The sequence below is a fragment of the Prionailurus bengalensis genome, chromosome C2, assembly GCF_016509475.1.
Source record: "Prionailurus bengalensis isolate Pbe53 chromosome C2, Fcat_Pben_1.1_paternal_pri, whole genome shotgun sequence".
NCBI classification, from domain to species: domain Eukaryota; kingdom Metazoa; phylum Chordata; class Mammalia; order Carnivora; family Felidae; genus Prionailurus; species Prionailurus bengalensis.
Genome location: NC_057350.1, coordinates 133,164,339 through 133,190,860, shown reverse-complemented (window position 1 = coordinate 133,190,860; position 26,522 = coordinate 133,164,339). Strand labels below are relative to the sequence as shown.

At 40.9% G+C, this 26,522-nt stretch overlaps 1 protein-coding gene across 1 annotated transcript in view; it reads left to right on the top strand.

Moving 5' to 3' along the window:
• COL6A5 (collagen type VI alpha 5 chain) overlaps positions 1 to 26,522 on the top strand; it is a 94,432-nt gene that overhangs the window by 47,109 nt on the left and 20,801 nt on the right. Inside the window, exons 27-36 of the mRNA XM_043595424.1 lie at positions 470 to 532; positions 1,801 to 1,863; positions 4,497 to 4,532; positions 4,650 to 4,686; positions 8,022 to 8,033; positions 10,051 to 10,538; positions 13,369 to 13,456; positions 14,006 to 14,665; positions 17,816 to 17,906; positions 20,127 to 20,335. Coding sequence (XP_043451359.1) covers positions 470 to 532; positions 1,801 to 1,863; positions 4,497 to 4,532; positions 4,650 to 4,686; positions 8,022 to 8,033; positions 10,051 to 10,538; positions 13,369 to 13,456; positions 14,006 to 14,665; positions 17,816 to 17,906; positions 20,127 to 20,335 — 1,747 coding nt within the window. The remainder of the gene's footprint in view (positions 1 to 469; positions 533 to 1,800; positions 1,864 to 4,496; positions 4,533 to 4,649; positions 4,687 to 8,021; positions 8,034 to 10,050; positions 10,539 to 13,368; positions 13,457 to 14,005; positions 14,666 to 17,815; positions 17,907 to 20,126; positions 20,336 to 26,522) is intronic.

The window sequence follows — 26,522 nt, the reverse complement described above, 5'->3', positions numbered from 1 at the left end:
AATGTGAGATTAGTTGTTTTTTTGTTTGTTTTTGTTTGTTTTTTTGATAAATAGGTGCTAAAATTAATTTCCCACCAAAGTCAGAGTAAATTTTTTATTACCTTCAGCTTTTTCAGAAGTGATTTATAAATTTAGGAAGTAATTAATTGTTTAGTATTTTCTGTGGTTAATACTCCATATGTTTTTCCTGATTTTCAAGTATTCTTGCTTTAGATATTTTTAATAACTGATTGGGTAGCCATTGCACTGATATTTATGCATAAATATTTGTATTAGAAAATTAAGAATAGTTTGGGGGAATATTTAAGTGTGTCAATGACTTTGTTCCAAGCAAGCGGCAGAAGATGACATTTAATGTTTAATATATTGTGTAGTTATAAGATCAATTAGGTTTTAGATTATAGAGAATTATTTCTCTTATTTCGAGCAAATATTTTAATATCTTGATTTCTTATATTTGAATCTTTAGGGTGATGTGGGTGATCCTGGATTTCCTGGGGGTCCTGGACGCAAAGGATTTAAGGGATTAACAGTAAGTGGCCTGTAATTCCAGAAATAATTAATGTTTCTTTGGAGGACTCTGGCTTTTATGTTGTAATAATAAATGTGGATTATTGATCTAACCCAAGAGCATCTGAAATGCCACTTCCTGGCTCTGTGACCTTCACCACACCTTTTCAGGGTCTCTGTTTCTCTAACATGAGACTGGAACTTGACACCAAAGGTCACTTTCAGTTCTAAAATTCTATGGTTCCATGAATCTGAACTATTTTAAAGATTTACAGACTGATAGCTGGCTGTTCCAAGAAATGTCAGTGCCTTCCAGTATTTTCTAAGGCACATATTAAAGCCCAGACTATTAACCCTGAGTGGGAATGAAGCCGACATCTTCCCGCTGTGTCTCTAAGGGTTTTCTGACAATTCCACTGCTCAGAACCAAGGTCATCTAGGGTATTCGTTTTAAAGAAGGCTGTTGACATCTTCTAATTAGCACAGTGTGGAGTAGTGTGTTACAATTTTTTTTAAAAAACAAAATGCTGAGACAAGCATCTTTTCATTTTGGAGTTTGAGTATAGTATCAGTGGTCATTACCAGCATGAAAGAGATGCAATTCAACATATATTTTCCATCTGGCTGGATAAATTTCATCAGCATCCACATCCATCACCTTGAAGTATGGGAATGACACAGCCCACCCCCGTCCTCTTATGTATGTGGAGAATTTTTTGTGTTTGATCCTTTGTAGACGGGAGGGTTTTAATTAGATCTCTGTGCACTCTAGTATTCTTTTTTAGCACCAATGCTAGTTTATGTCTAATTTAGATTTAAATGCATAGCCAGTGCCAGAGAAAAGTATGTCACTAAATGGGGAGGCTACGAGGGAAATAGATACTTACCAATGGTTAAGAATGGCTATTTATGGGGCGCCTGGGTGGCTCAGTCGGTTAAGCGTCCAACTTCAGCTCAGGTCACGATCCCGTGGTCCATGAGTTCGAGCCCCGCGTCGGGCTCTGGGCTGATGGCTCAGAGCCTGGAGCCTGCTTCAGATTCTGTGTCTCCCTTTCTCTCTGCCCCTCCCCCGTTCATGCTCTGTCTCTCTCTGTCTCAAAAATAAATACACGTTAAAAAAAATTTAAAAAAAAAAGAATGGCTATTTATATTTATACGTAAGGTATTTATTTGACTTGAATTAATGGTTGCTTTCTTTAAAAATCTTTTTCAAATTGTAAAGTCTCATTAAAACTTAGGTATTCTCCATGCATAGACAGTGTGGAAACTAAAGCATATTCCTATCTGCAGCTCACTAGAGGCTCGAAAGGGGAAGAGGGACCTCCGGGACCCCCAGGCCCTCCCGGACGGAGAGTAAGTACACCCATGAGAGCTAAGTAGCCTATACTGGTTTCTAGATATTCAATAGAAGGGGTACAGAATTTAAAGTCAGAGCACTGGATCCAAATCCAAATTCCTGTTGCTAGCTACATGCCCCTGGGCCAGTCACTTGGTCTCTCGGTTGACCTCTAAAAGGGGGATGACCTATCCTGTCCTACCACCTCAAAAGGTAGCCGGGAGGATTGTATATCCAAATGTGAGCACTCTTTGTGAACGATAAATTTCAGTGCAAATATTAGCTGTTACCGTTATTTAATTTTTTTACTGAAGTTTATAGAAATCAGAATGGGATAAGCTTCATACAGGGGTCCTGGCAAAGTTCTGTCACGTGAGACACGTCAGTAGAGTTCCCCAGATCACCGTTGCCTTCCCGTCTTCAAAATGTAGACTCTAGAGAGATTTGGAAATATAACTGCTAGTTCCCACCAGGCTTCCACTGGAAGGGAAATATCACTTCTGGAAGCATTCTGGGCAAAGGCAGGCACATCCCCCACTGACGGAACATCCACATCTCTATTTTGGTGCTTCTCGTGTTATCATAATGATTTATTTACACATCTCTCTCCCCTGATGAGCACAGTCAGGTAAGAACTAGACGTTGCCAGCACCTGGGTGTTGTGTCAGAGGCGCAGGAAGCATTGTGTACAGAGTGGAGAAACTGCTTACCTTGTTTGGTGTGTTCTGAGCGTTTTGAGACTTACCTGGAGGAGTTCTTTAACTTGGGACCTTGTAGAGAAAACAAAAGCATGGATGTTTTGGGGATGATAGCAGAATGAGAGTCAACTAGCTGTGAGGACGCTGTGATACATCTTTCTCTCTTTCACATTAAGGACCTGGTGAACATTCGTAGTCACGTGGGCGAGGATCCCGTCTTTGAGTCGTACCGATCTGGTCTGAATTTATCTCCTTTCCAGATTTTGGACCTCTCGCGTGGGGGTCCTGCATCTTCCCGGCCTTGTTGCTTGGCCCTGCTGGTCCCTAGAGTGTGGTTTTGCTGTCCTGGGGCTGCTGGTCCCAAGAGTGTCGCTTCTCTATCTCGGGTCTGCTAGAATCAGATCAACTTCTTTGTCTTGGGCTCTCAGTCCTCAGCCTCTGCTCAAGAACTTGCTCTGAGTTCTTCTCCAACTCAGTCCTTTAGGACAGACACTCTACAGCTCTGATCCTCTGCAAGGTGTGGTCTGCCTACTCTCTTTATTAGCTAGAAACTGTTCCTCTCTCTGTTTAAGTGGCTGTGCGTTCTTTTCTGTCTTCTGTCATAACTTATGAAAGGAAGGATGAGCCTCTGCATCTCCTAGTGAGAGAGTTAATTTCCTGATTCTGGTCAGAAGAGCCTGTGTCCCAGTGGGTAGAGTTATGGATGCCACAGCATTTCCAGGTAACACTCAGCATTCAGCAGACAATTAACTGTTTCTTGGATGGATGGATGGATGGATGGATGGATGGATGGAAGGAAGGACAGATGAACAGATGACCCAGTTGTCATTTAGAACAGGGGTTCTTACACTGACATCCCTGGTTGAGCTTCTGAGGCCAGTGAAATTGTATGATTGTGAGCCTGTAATAGCATTTTCTGGAACCAGCACTTTAGCATTTACCAGTTGCCCAAAGAGACCCAGGTGTGTTAAACATGTTAAGAACCACTGCCAAGGGGAAGCCTGATCCTGAAAAAAGGAATAAGGGGGAAAGGGAAAAGCTCAAGCTGTCAAAAAAGCACTGCCTCTTCTTAGGAAGCCTCCTTGATTCATTTCACCCAGTTATGCGTACTCCTTTGTTTATAACCTCTCAGCATTTATGAGCTCACTGTGTATGCTCTTCTTTTGCATAAAGCCCATTTTGCTACATAATTATCTCTGGTTCTTTCACCTACGTAGAAGTTGTATGCTACCGCCTGCATTTTCAACTCCTTGAATTGTAATACATCTGTACCTCTGAATTCTCAGCAAATTCCTCTCCTTGTGGCATGCTTCGGGAAGTCTGTTGTTTACATTTCAACTTTTCTTTACATTTTCATGTTGTTTACATGTTCTTTACATTTTCAACATTTATGAGAAGTACCTTTTAAGTGTCATAGCCTGAGTACAAACATCTTCAAGAAATATTGGGGCGCCTGGGTGGTGCAGTCGGTTAAGCATCCGACTTCAGCCAGGTCACGATCTCACGGTCCGTGAGTTCGAGCCCCGTGTCAGGCTCTGGGCTGATGGCTCAGAGCCTGGAGCCTGTTTCCGATTCTGTGTCTCCCTCTGTCTCTGCCCCTCCCCCGTTCATGCTCTGTCTCTCTCTGTCCCAAAAATAAATAAATAAATAAATAAATAAATAAATAAATAAATAAATAAAAAGAAATACTTTAATTTCTTTACTTATTACCTAGAAAGATAATTCAGTTCACTCTGGGCAGACATTCGCTTAACTGATTTCACACTGAAAGAAAGAAGTTTGCTCTGTTGATTTAAGTGGGGAAATAGCATTATAATCTATCTGTTCAGGAATACTTTAAGCGCTCTCTGCCAGCTGTGCTTTTAAGAACGTGCTTTTTTTCTTTGCTCTTGTTTTGTCACTAAAGACTCCGATTCACATACCAATAACTTGCTCTGGTTTTATTTTCCTAGGGCATGAAAGGCATGGCGGGGAAGCCTGTGTATTCTGTACGTATCTCCTTATTCACAAATGAAAACCCAACCTGTCCACTGGCAAATAAACATGACCTCTCAGGGGTCGCTGTGCTCATGTTTCTGTTCTCTTTCTCTTTTTTTTCTTTACAGCAATGTGATCTGATCCAGTTCATGCGGGACCATAGCCGTGAGTATCTGCGTGTCATGGAACAAGGGCGTTGGTGTTTGGCGAGAGCACTTAGGAGGAGTGTAGTGTGGGTATGCAGAGTCAGTAACCAAATCCACTGGTGGCACATGCCCCCTGCAGCAGGCTTGTCCTGAGTACTTGCAGTAGAACAGCTCACATCAAAGGTGGGAGGGAGAGGGATGTAAGTAAAGTGTAATTCATACAGGAGAGAAAGCATGCTTATGGCAAATGGTTGGAAACCAACTCCAAAGTTGTGTGAATCAGCTCGCACTAATACAATATTGTACAAAGGTCTGCGAGGGCATGGTGTTAAAGGGACGAGCATGGAGATTTGGGGTTAGTTGGTTAGTTACTTAGTCAATAGAGTCTCCTTAGATGGGGGTACTTGAATCTAGTTGTGGGGAAGTGATAGGGAGTGGCCAGAGAGTAGTTTCACCAGAGGAATAAAGCAGGAGTCAACAAATAGAGAGATTGTCTTTGGTTAGGAGGAAGGGGAAATGAGGTAGACGAAGCCCAATGACCTCATTTCTGAACATTTATCCCAAGGAAATAAAGCAAAAGAAAGAAAAAATTATAGGCAAATATGGTAATTGAAACATTACTCATTAGAGCAAAATGAACATACCTTTAGACTGTTTGCACTTAGAGACTAATTAGTTTATGGTGCATCATCTTCTGATCAGATACTAAACAGATACGGTTTTTTTTAAGACTCAGTCAGAATGTGAATAATATTGTCATTAAAAAGCAGAAAATTAAGACGTTAGAGTGGGAGAGAGAGCCAAAGCATAAGAGACTCTTAAAAACTGAGAACAGTTGGGGGGTGGGAGGGAGGAGAGAGTGGGTGATGGGTATTGAGGAGGGCACCTGTTGGGATGAGCACTGGGTGTTGTATGGAAACTAATTTGACAATAAATTTCATATAATAAAAATTAAAAATAAATAAATAAATAAAATAAAAAAAAAGAAAAAGAAAATTAAATTGGATCCTCATTATTTCACATATAGCTAAAGATATACATAGAAACCAGTTCTAGAAGCAAAGGGAGAAAAATGTAACAACTTACTGTGTTAGAGTGGTAGAATTTTAGGTGATGTGTCTTTCCTCGTGCTTCCATTGTGGCTTATAATGATGCTGATACAATCACCATCAGAAGAATGTCAGATGGGGAAATTGGAGAGACTTACTGAAGAACACTGGATAGAAACATGGTCATTGCAAGTGTGGGGTGAGAAAAGAACGACAAAACTGAGTTTAAAATAAGCATAAGGCCAGAGCAGGAGAAGCTAAGTAGTGCTATAGATGAGAAGGCAGGAGGGACTGTGACGAGAAATCCATTGGTAGGAAAATATGATGGCCTCAAACATTTCAGAGGCAGGAGAATGTTGTGTGGGCCCTAAATTAAATGATCTACAGGCAGCTAATGAAGTGGGCTGTAATAAAGGTGAGGATCAAGAGCAGAGACTGGGATGTTTGTGGTCCTTAAGGCCACATGGATGGGTTGAGGTCCTAAGGATGGGAAATGACAGAGAAAGAAACAGAAACCCAAGGGATGAATCGAGGAAGACATCTTAGCTAAGCAAGTGAAGCCAGAGGACAGAAAATGGCATCGCGAGGAAGTTCTGCACATGTGGGTCACTTGAAAAGCAAGAACAAACGGAAAGACAGAAGATGGGGGGGAGGGGACCTGGGTGAAAGGTATTGTTTGAGAAGTAGAAAGGCTCTCCATCACCCTGAGGAAGTGAGAACCAGGGCCTAGGGCCCCAGGGGGAGAACAAAAGGAGAGCCACTGTAGGGGAGGGGAGTCCTTCTCAGGAAAATAAAAAGCTATCTTCCCAGGGAAGAACCAAGGAAGAGGAAGCAGTGGGGGAGGTGAGTACTGGCCCAGGGAGGGTTAGGGATCCGAAGACAGTTTTCCAACACAGAGTGAAAGGAGTTTGACAGGAAATTAGGGGGTGGAGGGTGAGGGTGAGCGTGGGTTCTGTAACCAGACAGGGTGCTTGATCGGTGAGCTTGGAACTCCAGAGTGCAAAACTGAGATGAGATTTGGGCAACAGATGTTCAGAGCTAATTGGGTTGGTTGGACTCCTGGTCTAACACATTTCCTCTTCAGTCCTGCAGCACTGGGATGAGGCCCGGGTCCTGAGCTGATCACTGGGACCCTATCCCCAAAATAGCATAAGAGCTCAAGGGGGCTGATGGGAATGTGGAGTGGGGGTGGTCGCAAATAAACTAAGAGGGCCCAAATGATGAGAATTTTGGAGGGAAGGGCACAAGTAAAGAAGATTTTTAGGAAAGATAGGCATATTAAAAGAGATCAAGTAGTTTCCCCCAAATCAAGCAAGGTTTGCCACACTCAAACCAGATAGGTGTGCCTGTGTTTCTAGTCTCACAGCTGGGTTGGAGGTTAACATATGAAAGTGCTCAGTCAGGAAAAAGGGATCCTCTTCAGGCCTTGAGATGCAGGGGAGACTGTGGGTTTGGAGCCCTGTCTGCTGGCTGTGAGCATCTCGGCAGCCACAGGATTAAGACCATCAAAAGGCGTTAATGGGGTTGATGTGAGAGAGCGCAGTGCTGTGGGATGGCAGCGTGGAAGGCTAGCTGGTTGCCAATGCTAATAAAATCTTTTATTATATCAGAGTGACTCGTTTGCTTTTCTTGAAGCAAATGAGCAAGGACATTGTCAGACCAGTGCTTTCTAAAGATTTCCAACATTTGCCTCTAATTGGTCTCATGCTTACAGAGTAAATCACTTAGAAAAACCAGATGCTGTTTTGCTCGGGAGAAACCCTTGGGGGCTCTCCTTCCTCCCTAGAGATATGGAGATCACTCAAACGTAGGAGCTGTATTTTTAGCAGAGACCAAGTTTATTTGGAAATCCCCACATTTCTGCAGGAAGAGAGAGGTTCCCAAGGTGTTCATCTGGGAAGAAAATAAGCCCTCATATTTTAGCCGTGCCTTGCTGAATGACTCTCAGGGCTGTAAGAAGAGAGATGAAACAAATTGAATTTGAGCTATCTTGCCATTTAATCAGAGGCTCATCTGTTCTGCTTCTAAGACAAGTGATCAGTGTTTCAGATTTCAAGCAAGATTCTGCTGAAGTCTGCTGGCCATGGCTCACAAGGAGAAAAGGGCAGGAAGGTTCACCCATTAATTGAATTCTTTGTATGTGTTCCTCAGTCCTTCGACCTTAGCTGCCTGTTATTTGGGAATTAGCCTCATTTGCGATTAGAGTCAAACAAAATGTTAAGGTTTGCTGAAATTTTGTTTTGGGGGTTATTTTTAGTCTGTGTGCCAAAAATGTAACAGACTCTTCTCTTTCTCTTTTTTATAGCTTGTTGGAATGGTGAGTATTTTTACCATACTGTGTTTCTTGCTGAAGTAATTAACTGCATTCTGATAAGACCAATTTGAAAGAAATTCTTAGCCCCATGGGAAAAAGGACTTCTTCCTTCTATGCCGATGCATCTATCTTTTGATGATGGCTATAATTATCAATGTCACATTTCTACCGGATTGTGAATTGGTGACACCCAGCTCCCAGCCCTTTTACACTATTATGCTTTCTAGGTCCTGTCTGAGTTCACAATTTAATTTCTTCACAGTGTAGGCTCGTGTTGCTGGGAAATTCAGGGACAGGGCTCTGAATGACCACATTTTAATTGCTGTGTTGTTGACCCAGTGATCACTGGCTTCTTGGATGGGCAACGTTTCCTTTCCTTTCTCTCACATCTCACCAAGTGCCCACTGCTTGTACACCTGCCCTTGCTGTGGGTGGTCTTTCTGGAACCTGGACCGCAGTGGGTGTTGCTTAGCAGCCTTAGATCCCTTGGATTCCATTGCCACTGAAGCTGGGTTTGTCAATGTCAAGAGCTCCTGGTCTTCTAGAAGCCTACTGAAGTAGACTCACAGGGACTTATCCCCAAAGTTTGAGCTTATCCAAAAGTGACATCATTCACCTAAATTCTGGGAAAAACGAAAACAGAAGCCCTTTATATATGTAAGTGCCCAGTAAAATTTCAGGGATTTGAATTCAATTTATCATGTACCCTGTTGGGCACTAGGAAAAGGAGAGAATAAAAATAAATCGAAATCAGTTCTGCTTTCTGGGAAAATCTGTGATGAGAGGTCAGTCTTGAAGATGCTTGCCTACTACTTCTTTAATAATTTTTAGTGTTAGGGCTAAGAAAGGAAGACTAAGGCTACTTAATTTCTCATATTTTATTTTTTAATTATTGGCTTTGATATTTTTTTCTTCACGGTAAAATTCCTCGATTCAAAACACATCTCTGAATCAACCCTAGTCTCCTATTCAATTGCTGAGAACAGTGGATTGGGGTGTGGGATTATTAGAGTCTAATGCGCTTGAAGAGTTAGCCAGATTCAAGATAGTAGAGCAGTCTATGTAGACGAGGGCATTCATTTCTTAAATAATCCCTGTTTCTCTTCCTGTGGTCTGACTTTAATAGCATTTTGAAAAGTTAGGTTTGATACGTAGGGCTGATACCCTATGAGATTCCTAAAGTTAAATCATCATAAAATTAGTAGCACTGAAGTAGAAATTGCAAAAGAGCCCCATTTTTATAACAGCTTATGGTAAGCCTGCTGCGGTCCTGCTGTTCCCTTCCTCTGGCCACCCTTGCTTTCCTTCAAAAGCTAGCTTCTGGGAGGCCCTGAGATCCCCTCTCTTGGGAAACAGTCGCTTTGTCCTCTGAATGCTCTTGAAGAATAATAGTCTGTCTGTACCTTTCTGTGTAGCAGTCCTCCCCGGGACAGATGCCTTGAGGGCAGTCCTGAATTCAGTTCATCTTTGCTTATATTGCACAGTGTATATCACCCTGCATGCTACTCAATGAATATTTGTTGCATAAGCAGATGAAAATCTTCCAAGTGACTAGCATTATTGGTAGATCATTTCTGAAGATTTCTGAAGACCGTAAGCTTTCAAAACCTTCAATAAGCCATCGTATCCTTTAATTTTTAAAAAATTTTACTTACAGTAAAATTAATTGTTGTGTGCGAGTTCAGTTTTAACACATGCCTAGATTCATGTAGCCACCACCACAATCAGGATACAGAACTGTTCCATTAGCCTAGACACTCGCTTCAGTTTCTTTTTAAATAGCAGACTGAGTGAGGGCTGTGAAGTCTGAGTGTTTTACCACCAAATATGACTGCTAGAGACTTATATAACACCTTCACACAAAGTGTCACCTGTGTGCACCTGTAGTTCCAGAGCTGTAGACAACACCCGTATCTCCCTAGATCTTGGTATGAATCAGCCTCAGCCCTGGTGTAAAGAGGACAGGAAGGGCTTTCGAGCAGCAAGGTAACATCATACTTCTTTCTGCCTTTCACGTTAGCAGAAAAGTGCCCAGTGTACCCAACAGAACTGGTATTTGCCCTGGACCAGTCCTATGGTATCACAGAGCAGAGGTTTAATGAAACGAGGAACATCATCACATCCATCATCGGTGGTCTTGACGTCAAGGAAAGTAACTGCCCTGTGGGAGCAAGAGTTGTTGTAGTTTCCTATGACTCGGGCACCAGCTATCTCATCCGTGGGTCCGACTACCGTAACAAGAAACAGCTCCTCCAGCTTCTTTCCCAAATAAAATATCGACGCCCCACGGAAGCTCAAGACATCGGTAATGCAATGAAGTTTGTGGCCCGCAACGTTTTCAAGCGGACGTATGCGGGAGCCAACGTGAGGAAAGTTGCTGTGTTTTTCAGCAGCGTACAGACAGCCAGTCAGTCATCCATCCTCACAGCCACCATGGAGTTCAATGCCCTAGATATCAGTCCGGCTGTCTTTGCTCTCAATGAAAGGGTTTTCGCTGAGGCTTTTGAGGTAAGACCTTCCCCCGGCGACTTCTTTATGTTTAACTTAGTGGAGCTAGTAAGATGGGAATAGTGGGAAGTAGGGAGAGAGACGTGGTTTCTGTGCACCAGGCACTGTCCCTAGAGCTTTACATACATACACATTCTCAAAACCCTCTGAAGGGAACGCAGTTTTTATCTCTATTTAAAAATGAAGAAACAGGGGCACTTGGGTGGCTTAGTCGGGTGAATGTCGGACTTTGGCTCAGGTCCTGATGTCACGTTTCGCCAGTTCAAGCCCCGAACCGGGCTCTCTGCTGTCAGCACAGAACCCACTTTGGATCCTCTGTCCGCGCCCCCCCACCCCCGCGTCTCTCTCTGCTCCTCCCCCGCTCATTCTATCTCTCTCAAAATAAACTTAAAAAACTAAATAAATAAAAATGAGGAAACTGAGGCCCCGAGAGTTTGAGTGACTTGTCCAATTGTGTATAGCTCCTAAATGGCTAAATCAAACTCTGAACTATGGTCTGTCTGATAGAAGGGGCCGGGAATACGGTGTTCTACCAGCCCTCTGAAGATCAGGTGTTTCTCATATCTGTCATCTCCTTGCTGAATCTCATTGAATAGCTGGTCTTAATTTATGATGGATGAAGTTTAGGGGATCTTTGAACCCCTAATGTTGTGTAAAATATTTAGTGTATATGAAACTTTTTCCCACAAGAGGCTCTATCCTGTGGGAATCTATGTTTCTTTCTCTCCCCTTCCAAATGAAGAATTTCTCCATCTACTGTTCTATTTTTTTTTTTTTTTTGAGAGAGGTCTTAAGTGGGGGAGAGGGGCAGAGGGAGAGAGAGAGAATCCCAAGAAGGCTCTGTGCTCAGCACAGAGCCCGATGCGGGGCTCGACCCAACAACCCTGAGATCATGACCTGAGCTAAAATCAAGAGTCAGACACTCAACCGACTGAGCCACCCAGGCACCCTCTGTTCTACTATTTTTAAATATATTCACATTATCCATTAACTAAGTGCTCCTGGACCTGGGTGAACCTATCCTGTCATCCAAGAGTTTATAAATATATATATATATATATATATATATATATATATATATATATGTATATGTATATATATATATATATACACACACACACACATATATACACATATATGTATACATACACACACACACAAATACATATATTTCTACTGTAAAAAGAAAAAGAAGCCCTCTGTAACATGAAGAAAATCAATCTGCTCATGAAGCATCCAAGAAGATTTTGGGAATAGAAGACAGGGAGAGTTACAATAGAAACTGACAAAAAGGATTATAGAAAGTCAGAGTTTTTTTCTATGAAAATAATTACCTCCCAACATACTAGATAATTTATTTGTTATATTATGGCATATGTCCCCCCTCCACTAGACTTTAAGGTAGAGATTTTATCTGCTTTGTTCATTTCTATATCCCCAGCACCTAGGACACTACCTATATAACATTATAGGCATCTTATAAATATCTATTGAATGAATGAATGAATGAATGAGTGTGTGAATGAATGAATGAATGAATGAAGAGCATATGGTTTATTTCTATGAATAAGCTTCCTTGATTTACCAAGGTAGCATTTAGTCTTTATACGGGGGACAAAGTCAAATACAATATAACACCCAAAGTATCCAATTTTACAAAAAAATGGTAGGAATGTGGTAAATATTTTCTAACTGTAAGGCTGGAATAATTATAAATATTTTTAAATGCTCGCTCAACACTTCACAGAAAACAGGGTGTGGCTTTTCTAAATCCTTTACTTTCCCAAGGGAGAAGGGGAAAAGTATGAGTATAATATTCTTATGGCTTGAGAAATACTTTCATCACCACCTGGGAATGATAGATTTCTTTCATTGTTATAAAACTGTCTGCCTTCCATGGTGCCTCAGACAGAGAAAATGCCCAATAAATACTTACTGACTCACTGAATGAATGAGTGAGTGAATTAAATAATTAATGCTATATATTGCCCATTTCAGTAATTATTGAAGCAAGAAAAGCTATCAAGAGACAGACAAAATCAGGCCATGTACGACCAAGAATTTTGAGGAAACTTAGTGTGTTCTGTTTACAATCTTTCAAAATAAACTTTTAAATTAGAATTTGTGCTTGAGGAAGTCCTCATCTGCAATAACGTACTTGACATCTGAAAGATGTGCCTTCTTCTAAATGTGATTGGGATGGAAATAGTTGGGATCATTACCTAAAGAAGCCAGGGGAACTTGTACGTAAATACAATTTCTGCAGGATCCAACTTCAGAAGCTGACTTGTAGTACATAATCAGCAGGTGCATAATCAGAAGCATATAGGGGTGTCTGGCTGGCTCAGTGGGTAGAGCATATGACTCTTGATCTTGGGATTATGAGTTCAAGCCCCACGTTGGGTACTTAAAATCTTAAAAAGAAAAAAAAAGCATGTAAAACTTCAGTGAAGAATTACAGAATTAGAAATAAGTGTGAGCGTTTAATACCTGCCCCAGTAGGTGAATCTGATGGTTATCTTGGGATAGTTTTCTCATCATAGAATAAAGTGCTGATACCTGTCCTATATACTTCTTTGTGTTGTCTGGAATAAAAGCATTGTGGTGTGTGTGTGTGTGTGTGTGTGTGTGTGAGAGAGAGAGAGAGAGAGAGAGAGAGAGAGAGAATGAGAGACAGAGAGGTTGAGAGAACATGTACTGGACTGTAATGCAAGATAATGGTGATTCATTAGGGATTTTTCAAACTAGTCCTTAAAGTGAGTGCACAATGGCTTCCAGATAATGGTTAAAGAAAATGAGCCAATAAGTATATACTTGTTTTTCATTGTAGTTTGACGACACTGGAACCTTTCAGGTGATCCCAATTTCTCCAAATGGGGAGTCTGTCTCAAAACTTCGGCGCTGTACCATTTGCTATGGTAAGACCCATGAGAAGAATTTATTGTGCAGAAAAAAATGCCTTCTGAGCAAATTATTAAATCTGGCCTTATCAGATATTTCTAGTTTTGATCATAGATTCTGTTTTAAGTTTCCTAGTCTTTCAATGCCATACATCAGAGTTTTAATCTTTGTAATATTTAGAGCTTCCACAGAAGGTGAAAGTTGTTTAGAATATTCTCCCAAATGATGTGGCTTTTCTTGGGGACAGTTTGGTAGTTTGTATCAAAAATCTCTAAAATACTGAAAATGTTTTCTAAATGAGTTTAGACGTGACTCGTAGACTTCAAGCCTGCGTGCTTCCTACATCTGCTTCCAAAAAGACCTTCCCAAATTGTCCTCTAGTGGCCACAGAAATTTTGGGACATTGAGAATTCCTCATTAACTTAAATAATGTGAGATTAAAGAGGTATTGGTCAGATTATTAACTCTTGGTAATCAGTTACTGAGTCCCTTGACTAAGATCTCAAACAACAGTGTCTTGTTGTGCAGACATTGAACCGTTGATAAGTCTCTCTGTATCTTTCCAGATAAATGTTTTCCAAGTGATTGCATCAAAGAGGTTTTTTTACCTGAAAATTCATACATGGATGTAGCCTTCCTCTTAGACAATTCTCGGACTATAGCAAGTGATGAGTTTAAGGCTGTGAAAACCTTGGTGAGCTCTATGATTGACAACTTCGAGGTTGCCTCAGAACCTATAACCTCAGACTTCGGTGATAGGATTGCCTTGTTGGGCTATTCTCCTTGGGATAGTTCCAGGAGAAGGAAGGGTGTGGTAAAAACAGAGTTTGAGTTTATAACTTATGACAACCAAGTCCTAATGAAGAGGCACATCCAGACTTCCCTCCAACACCTAAAAGGAGAAGCCACTATTGGCCACACCCTACTATGGGTCATGGAGAATCTCTTCGCACAGACACCCAACTTGAGAAGACACAAGGTCATCTTTGTGATCTCAGCTGGAGAATATCGTGAGAGCAGGGATTTCGTAAAGAAAGTGGCTCTGAGGGCCAAGTGTCAAGGCTACGTCATGTTTGTGATCTCCCTGGGCTCTGCGCATAAGGATGGCATAGAGGAGTTAGCCAGCCACCCACTTGATCACCATCTGATACAGCTTGGGAGGATTCATAAACCAGACCTGAATTATATTACGAAGTTTTTAAAGCCATTTGTTTACTCTGTCAGACGTAAGCCATTATTTTGTTTTTCTTCTTTGTTTTAATAAATTAGTGTTTGCTAATAGCATTGATAGCCTAACACATCTTTGAATCTAGAGCTAACCCAAATATACCCATTGGATGGTGCGATGGAGACAGAGATGGGACATATCCTGGTTATATCCTGTTTTTACCTTGGTTATAATGTGGTGAGACTTTTTTTCATGATAGAATGTCTTTTACATTAGATCTCAGGACTAGAAAGCACAGAGTGATTGGAGGTCTCCAGAGCCACATTTGTTCAACCTGAAGAAGTTTTAGCAGCTCTTTGATGAGCATTTACATGAAAGTTTTCCCTACTGCACTTGGTTTACTTTCTTTTTTTTAAAGTTTATTTATGTATTTTGAGAGAGAGAGAGAGAGAGAGAGAGAGAATGCATGAGCAGAGGAGGGGTAGAGAGAGAGAGAGAGAGGGCGAGAGAGAGAATCCCAAGCAGGCTCCGCACTGTCAGTGCTGGGCTTGGATTCATGAACTGTGAGTTCGTGAGCTGAAACCAAGAGTCAGAAGCTTAACTGACTGAGCTACCCAGGCACCCCCAATACCTGGTTTGGCACGCCCTGGAGACCTGTATGAAGGTTTAAAGATGGCACAGTCCTGTGCTATTCCCGAAGAGTCTAAGCATACAAATCACATAGGAATCTTGCTAAAATGCAGGTCCCAGTTCAGTATGTATAGGGTGGAGCCTGAGATTCTGCATTTCTAACAGTCTCTCCCGTGATGTCCGTGCTCCTGGGCCAAGAATGACATTGTGAGTAGGAAGGCTCTGGGCCAATGCACTACAAAATGTCACTAGGATGGGTGCTAGTCCACCAACTGATCTGCAAGAGAGAAGTTCAGAAATTGAGAATAAACATCTAGAAACTTAAAGCAATTTGACATTGCCGCAGCATACAAGTGCGTGAGCAGTGTACCTTGTCTCACGTAACAAGATGGAAACCACAAGTATCAGTCTGCAAAGGATGAGAAGTAAAAATACCTTCCCCACAAATGGTTTGATAAATATTCTTTCTAGAGCAATAGTTCTCAACTGGGGATGATGTTGTCCCCCAGACATTTGGAAATGTCTGGAGATACTTTTTTTTTTTTTTTTTTGGTCACAACTGAGGGAGAGGATACTAGCATCTAGTGCGTAGAGACGAGGGATGCTGCTAAACATCCTCCAGTGACACAGGATACCATCCCCTCCTCCGTAAAGCAAAAGATGGTCCAGTCCAAATTGTCAATAGCACTAAAATTGAGAAACCCTGCCTCTAGGGCATCCCATAGAATCGGGGCTGAACCTTTTCTTTCTGAGACTCTATCAGGTGTAGATCTTGGTTCTGCTGGAGCCAACCTCACTACCCTTGAACTCCAAAGTTGCCCTGACATTCAAGGAATCTCCAACAGTACCATTGTGACGGTATCTTGAAAGTTCACTCTCCATTGCAGAGAGAGCTCCACCTTTTTGCTGTAACTCATATTTGATTGAAGAATCCCAACACCTTCCCTCTTGGGAATATCATGTTCTTTCTTTAAATGCCTTCGGTTGTATGATATTCCATTATGTTACGTAAAAAGAAAGAAAAAGTGCTTCCAATCAACTATTGGTACCAACTTGCCTATTAGAGTTTTATATTTTATAGTAATTAAAAGAGTTCAAATTTTAGATAGACTATCAGATACCACTCTTGTGCATGCATCAAAAGGGAATATGTATAAAATAGACTGGTGGAGGCATTCCTAAAATGTCTTTATATTCAAAATTGGATTCCTGTGAGCTAGTTCTTGACTCAGATTCACTGATACCTTGTGAATTGATTGTCTTGTTCCATGCAATATTGTTCTTTATGTCATCAAGATTGATGATGACACAGCACTTTTATTTTTTTTTTTTAATTTTTTTTTCAACGTTTATTTATTTTTGGGACAGAGAGAGACAGAGCATGAACGGGGTAGGGGCAGAGAGAGAGGGAGACACAGAATCGGAAACAGGCTCCAGGCTCTGAGCCATCAGCCCAGTGCCTGACGCGGGGCTCGAACTCACGGACTGTGAGATCGTGACCTGGCTGAAGTCGGACGCTTAACCGACTGCGCCACCCAGGCGCCCCGACACAGCACTTTTAAAAGACTATAGAATAATTAAAGCTGGACTTGGTAGATGCCTCAGGTTGCAGTTATTAGCGCTAGCTTATTTTTGATTTCCGCCTTCACAGTGTTGCTAAATGTATCCAATTCGTCCTATAACCACTTGGTTTGTAGGAGTTAAAAGACTCCTCTACTCATACTTCTGGGAATTTTTTCTAAACTACTGACCCTTATTCTACAAGCTTTGGTGCTGACACGTTTGCTGTTCCCACACGCACGGGAAATACCACCTGTATCACAGTTCCTGCCTCACTAATAGCAACTGTCAAATGCAATTGATTAGACGACATAGTGTCATTTCAGAGAAAGGGGAAAAAATGTTCCTCTAAGAACTAAAGAAGTACAATTGTTATGAAACCACAAATATTCTGAAATATTTTCATGGAATTGTGGCTCATTCAGTGGCCAAAAGCCTCCTTTAACTAAAAAATATTTTCCTGAACGAAGGGAAAAATTGATACGCTTCTTAATATCCCATAGCTTATAGAAAAGCAATGGCGAGGGGATAACGGGGCATGTTATTTAGATCAGTAAGCTAAAATCTTTTCTTTGATTATTTTACTCCTTGGAAATCCACGTTAATGGGCGCAGAAGCACAGAAATAGCATCATGTAATAAAATGCTACCTTTTCTATGTTTGATCTATTAGCATAAATCTGAGTGGAAACGCCCGTCAGAATAAAATTTCCCTTAGATTCTGTTAGCCTGAGCATGTGGAAATCATGTGTCTCTGCCTCACAATTAACCCTTAAGTGAACAATTCAAGGAGGTTTGTTTCCATGAGCCTAGTAATTCTTTGGCTGCAAAGCCCTCTGAAATCAAATTTTGAATGCTATTTCTAATTGCTACTATTTTCTGTGTGCACCCCAGCCAAGTTTTGCTGAAATATTTTAGTGACATTTATTGCGTCAAGCCAATTCCTGTTGGGATTCTTGTTCCTTAGCAAACCTAATTTCTGATTTCAAAATCTAACTATAACTTTGCTCTCTCAATAGGGGGATTCAACCAGTACCCACCACCAATGCTTGAGAATGCCTGTAGACTCATCGGTTCAGAAGGAGAGGATAATCAATACAGCGATTTCCTGTGAGTTAGAAAGCTCTTATATGTACAAGGGACTGTTAATTGACTCATGGGTATACAACTGGCTGATGCCGGGTTATTAGGCTGAGGAGGCTAATAAGGTCTCTGAAGTAAAGGCTTTTCATGTATTCCATTTTCTGTAGCACTTGTTACGCGGCAACTGTGCTTTCCGGATTGATGTGTCTATAACATCCTCATGGGCTTTGTTACAAATTTGTCTTTCAATTCATGGTTTCCTGAGAAATTCCCACATTGAAATGTTCCCCAGAATAGAACCCACAGTTTCGGCTCAACCACCTTGGCCTCCCTTCTCCTCTCTCCACACCGTCAGCACTAAGTTCTGGCCACATTGGAGTCTTGTCTGCCTTGTGTGAACCGTTGCTTCACCCTCCTGGGTTTCTGGTCACACCGCCTGGAACTCTGTTGCTACCAGTGAGATCTTACCCATCAACCGTGGCCCTGATTGAAGCTGTCTCCTCTTTGAAGCCCATTTTTACTTTCAAAGTCCTTACTTTCTTGTACCTTCTTACACCGCTGTGGAGGCACTTTAATTAGAGTATATCCCAATGTCATGTCTCACCCAAGTCTGGGGTTGCATATGATTCATTGTTTCATACCCCAAAAGATAGCATAAAAGACCCCACACCGTAATTGCACATGTAAGTATTTTTTCTTAAAGTGCACATGTAAGTATTTTTTCTTAAAGTCGTATCCTAAATAACAATGTAAATAATTAGAATGAATCTTGAAGCTCAAACAGAATGAGTAGCCCTTTTGGTTTCTCTGTACTTCTCTCTTTATTTCCCCAAGCTCGGATCCCTGACTGCAGCCTCGCAAAAGCCTAGATTTAAGCCCATAATTACTCCTTTCTCTCAGATTGCAATTAAGCAAAGAGCTTCTCAGAACAGATAAGGTCTCTTACACGCATCCAGAAGCAAAACAGCGAGACGAAGCATTCTCAGAACTCATGCAAGTACGTATTCCTATAATATCAGATTGCATTTACTTGGTAGTTTAGCAAGAAAGTGTCCAGCAGCCAACACATGAAGACTAATATGGCACTGATGTCACGTGAAGCAGTATTTCCCTACATTGGATAAGTCATGAGTTCACTTAAAGGCAAATCCATTCTTACGGAACTGCCGACAAAATATTATAATGTTACTCGAACATGTAAACCTAAATGCTATGTTTACAGTTCTTGTGCCACTATCAGACTAAAAAAAATGTGCATCGCATCCAAGCAAACCCAGCAAAACACAAATTTAAAACACTAATTTAAGATAACGGATGATTCTGCTTTGCCAAAATAAAATTCCTGAAACCTAAAAAAAATACAGCACATATTGATAAACGAACGTAAAATATGATGCATGTTGCAGAGGTACATCTGCTTTCAGCTTGTCTACTCTGTTGCATGATGTCTTAATTCCTCACCCCTTGTCCTTACCTGGTACTGTTGCAGAATTATGCATATTGTGTGTCATGATATCATTTGGCTTTCACTTGGGCTGAACGTATTATTCATGTGTCGTATCTGACTTTTTTCCCTTTCCTCATTAACTCTCAACAGTTAAGGCAATAATACTCCTGGGTGCTGAATATCTGTAGCAAACACAGATGTGAACATGGACATTGAAATTGCATAAAGGTTCCTAAATAGAATAAAAGTAAAAATCAACTTGTATTGAATGTGTTTTCTGTCATCATCTAAACAAAAACACAGTGTCACCAAGTTATAAAGAATTCTTAAACTCCTAAGACTATAAATGTAATTCCATTTTAAGAGCTATGATGTCAATGAGGTAAGTTGTGTACAGTCTTATTCTCAGAACAGTTTTGGTAAATTACTATTTTCTGTATTTTCTATGGGGATTGATATCAATATGAGGGATTATATGATGGTTCCAAATAACCTATGATAGAGGTTCTTGACATTTATCTAATACTCTGTCACCAATCAGACTTGGTTTATTCCAAAGTAATGGTCATTAGGCAATAAGCAGATGGGGGAAAAGGAAGGATAAATGGGAATTTTTATTTATCCGTTTATACTTTTTAAAAATAAGAAAATCTTAATAATTGTATTGAAATGCATTTAGATTTTTACCACCTGTATTTCTTTTAAGAAATGATTAAGTAATATATCACATTGTTAGGAAATCTTATTTGCATTCCCAAAGCTGTGGAGATTCACCTAAAGCTTTCCATTTTATCTGCTAGATTTACTCCTGAGCCACATGAGGTTTCTTCGGGAGAGAACAGCCTCCCTGGCCAGGAATTAAGTGCTGGGAAAGACTCATCCTTTGTGTTGGAGGACAGTGGAAGTGACCACTTGGTTTACATCGCAAGCCACATGCTGATGCCACAAGAATTAACGATTAAATATGAAAAAGGTCAGGATTCTGAAGAAATTGCAAGTTTCACTTCTGGTAAGGAAATGAAAAGTGATGATGGACATTTTTAAATGACGGGGTCCTCGTCTTTTAACACTAGCAGAGAATCAAGTAAAATGAATCGTGTTATCTAAAGCAGCTTTTCTCGAGTTCAACATAGTAGCTGCAACGGCTTTTATTGAAAAGGAAGATTTAGACGGCAACAGGCACCACTGAGGAGATCACTGATACAAGCTCTAAGAAATGTCCCTGATCCTCTCACCTAACTTGAGATTTCTCTAGCCTCCGCAGCTTAACAGGTTAGTGTGATGTAGTGGAAGGAAAAAATACAGAGAACATTGGAGCAAAGGAAGGATTGAAATCACTTTAAAAGTTGGCCGGGCCAGGGCCTCAGACATTGCAATTGCACGAGAAGGTATGTTATGTTGGAGGTACTTGGAAATGACAGAGCACAGGCGTCCCCGCGGCCTACTCTGAATGGCAAAGCAAGAAACCGTTATCTTCCGGCAGGTTTAATAGTTTCAAACCAATCAGACACAGAGGACTTTTGTCTGTGTCTTCACTGAAAAGGGTGACGTGCTAAACAGACTTCAACCATTTCAGCTGTGCCTCTACGGGCTTCCAAAATGCTCCTTTGGCCAGAATGCTCGCATTTCAAGCATTATGTCCTAAGTATCATGTATGTTGTTAGACTGCACAAGTTTAATAGAAAAAGGGGCCAATTTCGTGCCACTTATCATACTCATTCTCAGCGATTTCCTTGGATAAATTGTCCCCCTCCTTATGAAATATAAATATTTGAATTTATCGCAAAAGCAACTGAACTTTCCCTTTTGAAGCTAGAATTAAGAATAAAAAGGTCAGTCATTAGTTGAAACATAAGGCTTAAAAAAAGAGGTAATGCAGTAAAACCAAATGTGTGTAATGCTGTGGCATCATGACATTCAACTGTGTCTATTTTTAAACAATTTTTATTATCCTATAGACATAGCTCAAGCAAGAGAATAGAATACTTCTTTTTAATGGATATAGCTAATTTTGGGTGTTCATTTCAATGATATGGTATAGGAATTTATGATGGTTTGTTTTAAAAAGAAGAAAAAGAAAAAAAAATAAGTTGTTTGACAGGGTTAGAATACCAAACTGTCAATTGTGATTGCTTCATTAGAGGTAAGCATTCTAAAGTCTAAGAACTCAGAAATGTGAATCTTTTCAGGAAAAGACAGATATGACTGGATATTTAAGAAAAAAAGAAAAAGAAACTCATCCTTGTTGCCATTTTTTAAAATGTTTATTTATTTATTTTTGAGAAAGAGAGAGACAGAGTATGAGCAGGGGAGGGGCAGAGAGAGAGAGAGAGAGAGAGAGAGAGAGAGAACAAATCTAAAGCAGGCTCCAGGTCCTAGCTATCAGCACAGAGTCTGATGCGGGGCTCGAACCCATGAACTGTGAGATCATGACCTGAGCCAAAGTCGGACGCCTAACCGACTAAGTCACCCAGGCGCGCCTGTTGCCATTTTTAACAACCATTGTTCAGTAATATTAGAAAGACTTTTCATTTGGTTTTCCAGATGTTGGAGAACTGAGATACTTGTAGCCAGCGGAAGGTCCATTTTGGCTGAACAAACAATTGTACATGGCTCTAGTAGGAAAAAATGTAGACTGTTAGTTGCCCCTCCCCACTTCATTTCTCCTGGAATGGGTTGAAGTGTATTGGGAGTTCTGTGGAGGATATTGTCATGTTGTGGTGCCTGCAAACGGTGTGAGTGTCAGACCTAAGGATAATATATATATATATATTTTAACCTTTAAAATAAGTCTGAGTTTCAGATCATGATTGTTGTCTAAGGACTTTGTGCTATTTTCTTTTTTTTCCTTCCTCCCTCCCTTCCTTCATTCCTTCCTTCCCTTTCTTTTCTTCCCTTTCCTTCCTTCTCTTTCCTTCCTTTCTTCCTCCCTCCCTCCTTCCCTCCTTCTCTTTCTTTCATCATCTTTAGCCAGTTGCGAAAACCTGCTGAGAACTTTGTATATAATGTGCTGTCCTTGGAAAGTACATTGTGGTTCAGATATCGTATTCAGTTGCTAAGAGATGAGCTTTGATTAGTTTCAGATGTATGGCACAAAGGAAAGGTTGATAACTTGCATAAGCACCTCCATATGCTGTGCTTATTACTCATTTGTAATGTGATGCTGATGGCTGCTTTTCCTGCTCTTGAACTGAGAGTCTTGGGGGAAAGTGGGAATCTGAACTGTTTAAGAAATGTATAGTTTCCAGAGTCCCGTGCACTGGCAGTGAGTTGTGTATCTTTCACAGGAAGCATAATCACCATCTCTCTACCTGTGCCCATCCCTTTGCTTCTTACCACCTGCTCTGATTTCCAAGCTTGCCTTCAATTCCATCACCTTTCCTGGCCCTCTCCAGTCCTTATCAGCAGCTAAAGAACAGTCCGTATCAGAATCACCTGTAAGTCCTTCCTAAGCACAGATTGCTAAACCCTCCTCAGAACGACTGCTTTATATTTAGGGGTTTGAGTGGCGAAGAAAGGCTACGGGCTTTAAAACCACTGATGATTTTGGTATGTCCTCAAGTTTGAGATCCACTATCCCAGGGATTCTCAAAGGGTGGTCCCTAAACCAGCAACATGAGCAGCCCCTGGAAACTCGTTAGAAATGCAGCTTCTCGGCATTCATCCCAGACCCACTAAGTCAGAAACTCTGGGGCTGGGGTTCAGCAATCTGAGTTTTCACCAGCAGCACAGGAGACTCTTACACAGGTTGTCTTCAGAACTACTGCTTACCCTACCACTTTGGGTCCCGGATTTGCTTTATGTTCTCAATGGAGCCGAAAGCAATCGAATGTCTAGTATCACAGAACAGAAGTGGGAGTCCCGTTTCCGAAGGATTCCAGGTGAACTGCGTTACGGTTTTATTTTATTCATCTAAGACCACTGAACAGTCATCCCTCCCTCCATCTAACATCTAACAAAAACACTTTTTAAGATCTATATATATAGAGATAATGTAGAGATAATATCATGCATTTTGACCACAACATCTGCCATATAAAAATTCTTTGGAAAATTCAGTCCTTCCTAATTATGTGCCAATGAAATACATGAGTTCTTTGGAATTATGTAATGAAAAATGGGTGGTTTAATTCTAAGCATCTTGCAAGTGTTGACCCACTGGTAAGCATAGCACTTTCATCAAGTATGCTATGTTGACCAATGTTTAAGATACAGTCAGTCTACTTTCAAGATTAAAGGACAGGATAATTTGTAATGAAACATTAAATATCAACCCAAATTCAGCCTAGGGTTCGCTCATAGCTTTAAGGGGTCTCAGGCCATAGGATAACTTCAACTGATGTTCTTTTCAATGAATTTCATCTGGTGATGAGAAGCAACACTTCTCCCTTTCAGCTAATCTGGTATCGTGCTTAAGGGAATTTGCAGTCTTTGTTTTACATTTTTTATTTTTCTAACTTTAATCTGCTTCCAATCTACAAATCAGCTTTTTTTTTTTTTTTTTTTTTTTTTTTTTTTTTTTTTTTTTAAGCCAGTATGTCTTTTGACTTCGACTCAGTCACAGGGTATTAGAGCTGAAAAGGTATTTAGTGATGACCTCTTGCAAATTCACCTACGGGCAATTGCGCTCTACCTGCCCCAGGAGACTTACTGCAATGTCTGAAGATGATTTTTGTTGTCACAACTGGAGGGTGCTACTAACATCTAATGGGTAGAGGCCATGGATGTTGCTAAACATCCTACAAGGCCCAGAATTCCCCCTCCCAACAAAGAATTATCCAGTCAAACTGTCAATAGTGGGAGAAACCCTGTTTTAGAAGAAACTTTGTGCCCCCAACGTCATTCAGGAAGATTCAAAATAGCGACTCACAATCCCTACACCCTTAGACTCTCAAAATTCTGCTGATTTTTTAAAAATTATAAAAGTACAAAATTTGAATGTTGAGAACCTCAAATAATTTAGTAAGCAGCTATTTGTAGTGTAGAATTTATTCTTTGGTTTTTCCATAGTATATAGGTTTACATAGTTTCATTCAATTGGATATTCTGTTTTCCATGTAATATGTCATATGTTTACATATTGCTGCAGGCTTCATACTGATTTTTCTGTATCCTCATAATGTTGCTTTCAATGAGTGAATTTATTTATCTCTTGTTGAACACTTACCTTCTAATTTTTGCTGTCATGTACTGAACTTGAATATGTTATCTTGACTTCTGCTAAATTTAAATCTGTGCTGGAATTAAATGCAGCAGAATTGGCTTCTGAGTCCCCCATGGAACACCAGTGGAGTGTCCTACTTTCATATCAGTATACATTCTAAAAAGGAGGTCAGTAATAAAATTGTGGTCATACCTGAATTTTATTTTATTTTTTTAAATGTTTGTTTGAGAGAGAGTGGGAGAGAGCATGTGCGAATGAGGAGAGGGGCAGAGAGAGAGAGGGAGAGGGAGCATCCCAAGCAGGCTCTGCACTGTCAGCGTGGAGCCCGATAAAGGCTCAATCCCATGAACCGTGAGATCATGACCTGGGCTGAAATCGAGAATATGACACTTAACCAACTGAGCCACCCAGGAGCCCCTGAATTTTAATGTTTCATGAACTCCTTAGGAAATCTCACCCTTCTTGACGTTCTTTGGGGGAATCAACTGAGTTTCCTGATCCGCTTAAGACATTAAGACGACCAGTTTTGGTTGTCTTCCTTGAAGGTTTTGCATGTGGGCAAAACTAATGTGAACTGATGGTTCAAGGTGTGTGGACTTCTTGAATTCGGATGCACATGACGGTTGCTTCTGTATGTCTCAAGCAATTATTTACCGCAAGTGATAAAGTAATGCTCTAGAGCACGACTGACATTTTTTAATGTGGCCTCTTTCTTAAGGAATAAAACGTGGGCGCTTGAAGTAGTAACTGGGTCATAGTGACGGTGGTGGCGGTAGAGATGGTGTTGGCATCTCCACCATAGAGGTGGTGGCGGTGGAGGTGAAGGCAGTGGCGGTGAAGGTGTTAGCTGTTGCTGCTGGTGGGGGTAGAGGTGTGTAGTAGAGATGTTGGCGACAGTGACATTGTTGATGGCAGAGAGGGAGGTGAGGGTATGGCACTTGGGTGGTGATGATCAGGACGGTGATACTGGTATTGGTGGGGAGGGGATGGGGGTGGAGGTGATAGTGACAGCCCCCGCTGAGGGCTTAACTATATGAAAGCACTAAGCGTTTGTGCTTATATGATTACTCAGATGGCCTTTCATGTAGCAAACATGTATTTGGCTCCTGTTCTGATCTGAGTTAAGCCCTGAGCTAGTCTCTTTGGGGGGTTAGAGAGCTTTTGTTTTGTTTTGTTTTAAAGACTCAGAGGCCCCGTCTTCAAGGATACTTGTGGTCAGAAAGTATTCAGTTTGATTAAAAGTGCAAATGGAATGCTTTGGTTATTCCATGCAGTACGATTCTCAAAGCACTGTGGGCACTATCTCACTTGACGATTGAATAATGCGTGAGGAATAACCATAACCACAGAAGCTACTGCTTACTTAGCGCAACTGTGTGCCAGGCACAATGCTAAGCACATTACATACATGATTTCACTTAATCTGTACCAAAAAGCCTATCGTTTTTATTATTATTACATTGTGTGCTTTACAGATGAGGATATTTAACATGCAAAAGTTAAGAACTTCAAGCCAAGCCACAGAGCTTTAAGTAGTAGGGCCAGGATTCAAACCCATGCCCACTTAATTTTATCGGTGTGTTCCCTGTTGCTTGCTGATGGCATTGTCTGCATTTACAGATGAAGAAATATATCCAGGGGCGCCTGGGTGGCTCAGTCGGTTAAGTGCCCGACTTCGGCTCAGGTCATGATCTCACGGTCCGTGAGTTCAAGCCCCACGTCGGTCTCTGTGCTGACAGCTCAGAGCCTGGAGCCTGCTTCAGATTCTGTCTCTCTCTCTCTCTCTGCTCTCTCTCTCTCTGTCCCAAAAATAAATAAAACATTAAAAAAAATTTTTTTTAAATAAAAAAAAAAAGAAACATATCCAGTTGCCAAATTTGAGAAGAAGTTCAATCACGTCATCATTTGGGAGACTTATTGACTTATTTCTAAATCATTTTGGTAGTGCCATTTTATTTTAAAAATTTAATTTTATTTAAAAAAATTCCTACTTATAAACTCATCCAGAGGCACTCAGGCCAGAATAAATTGA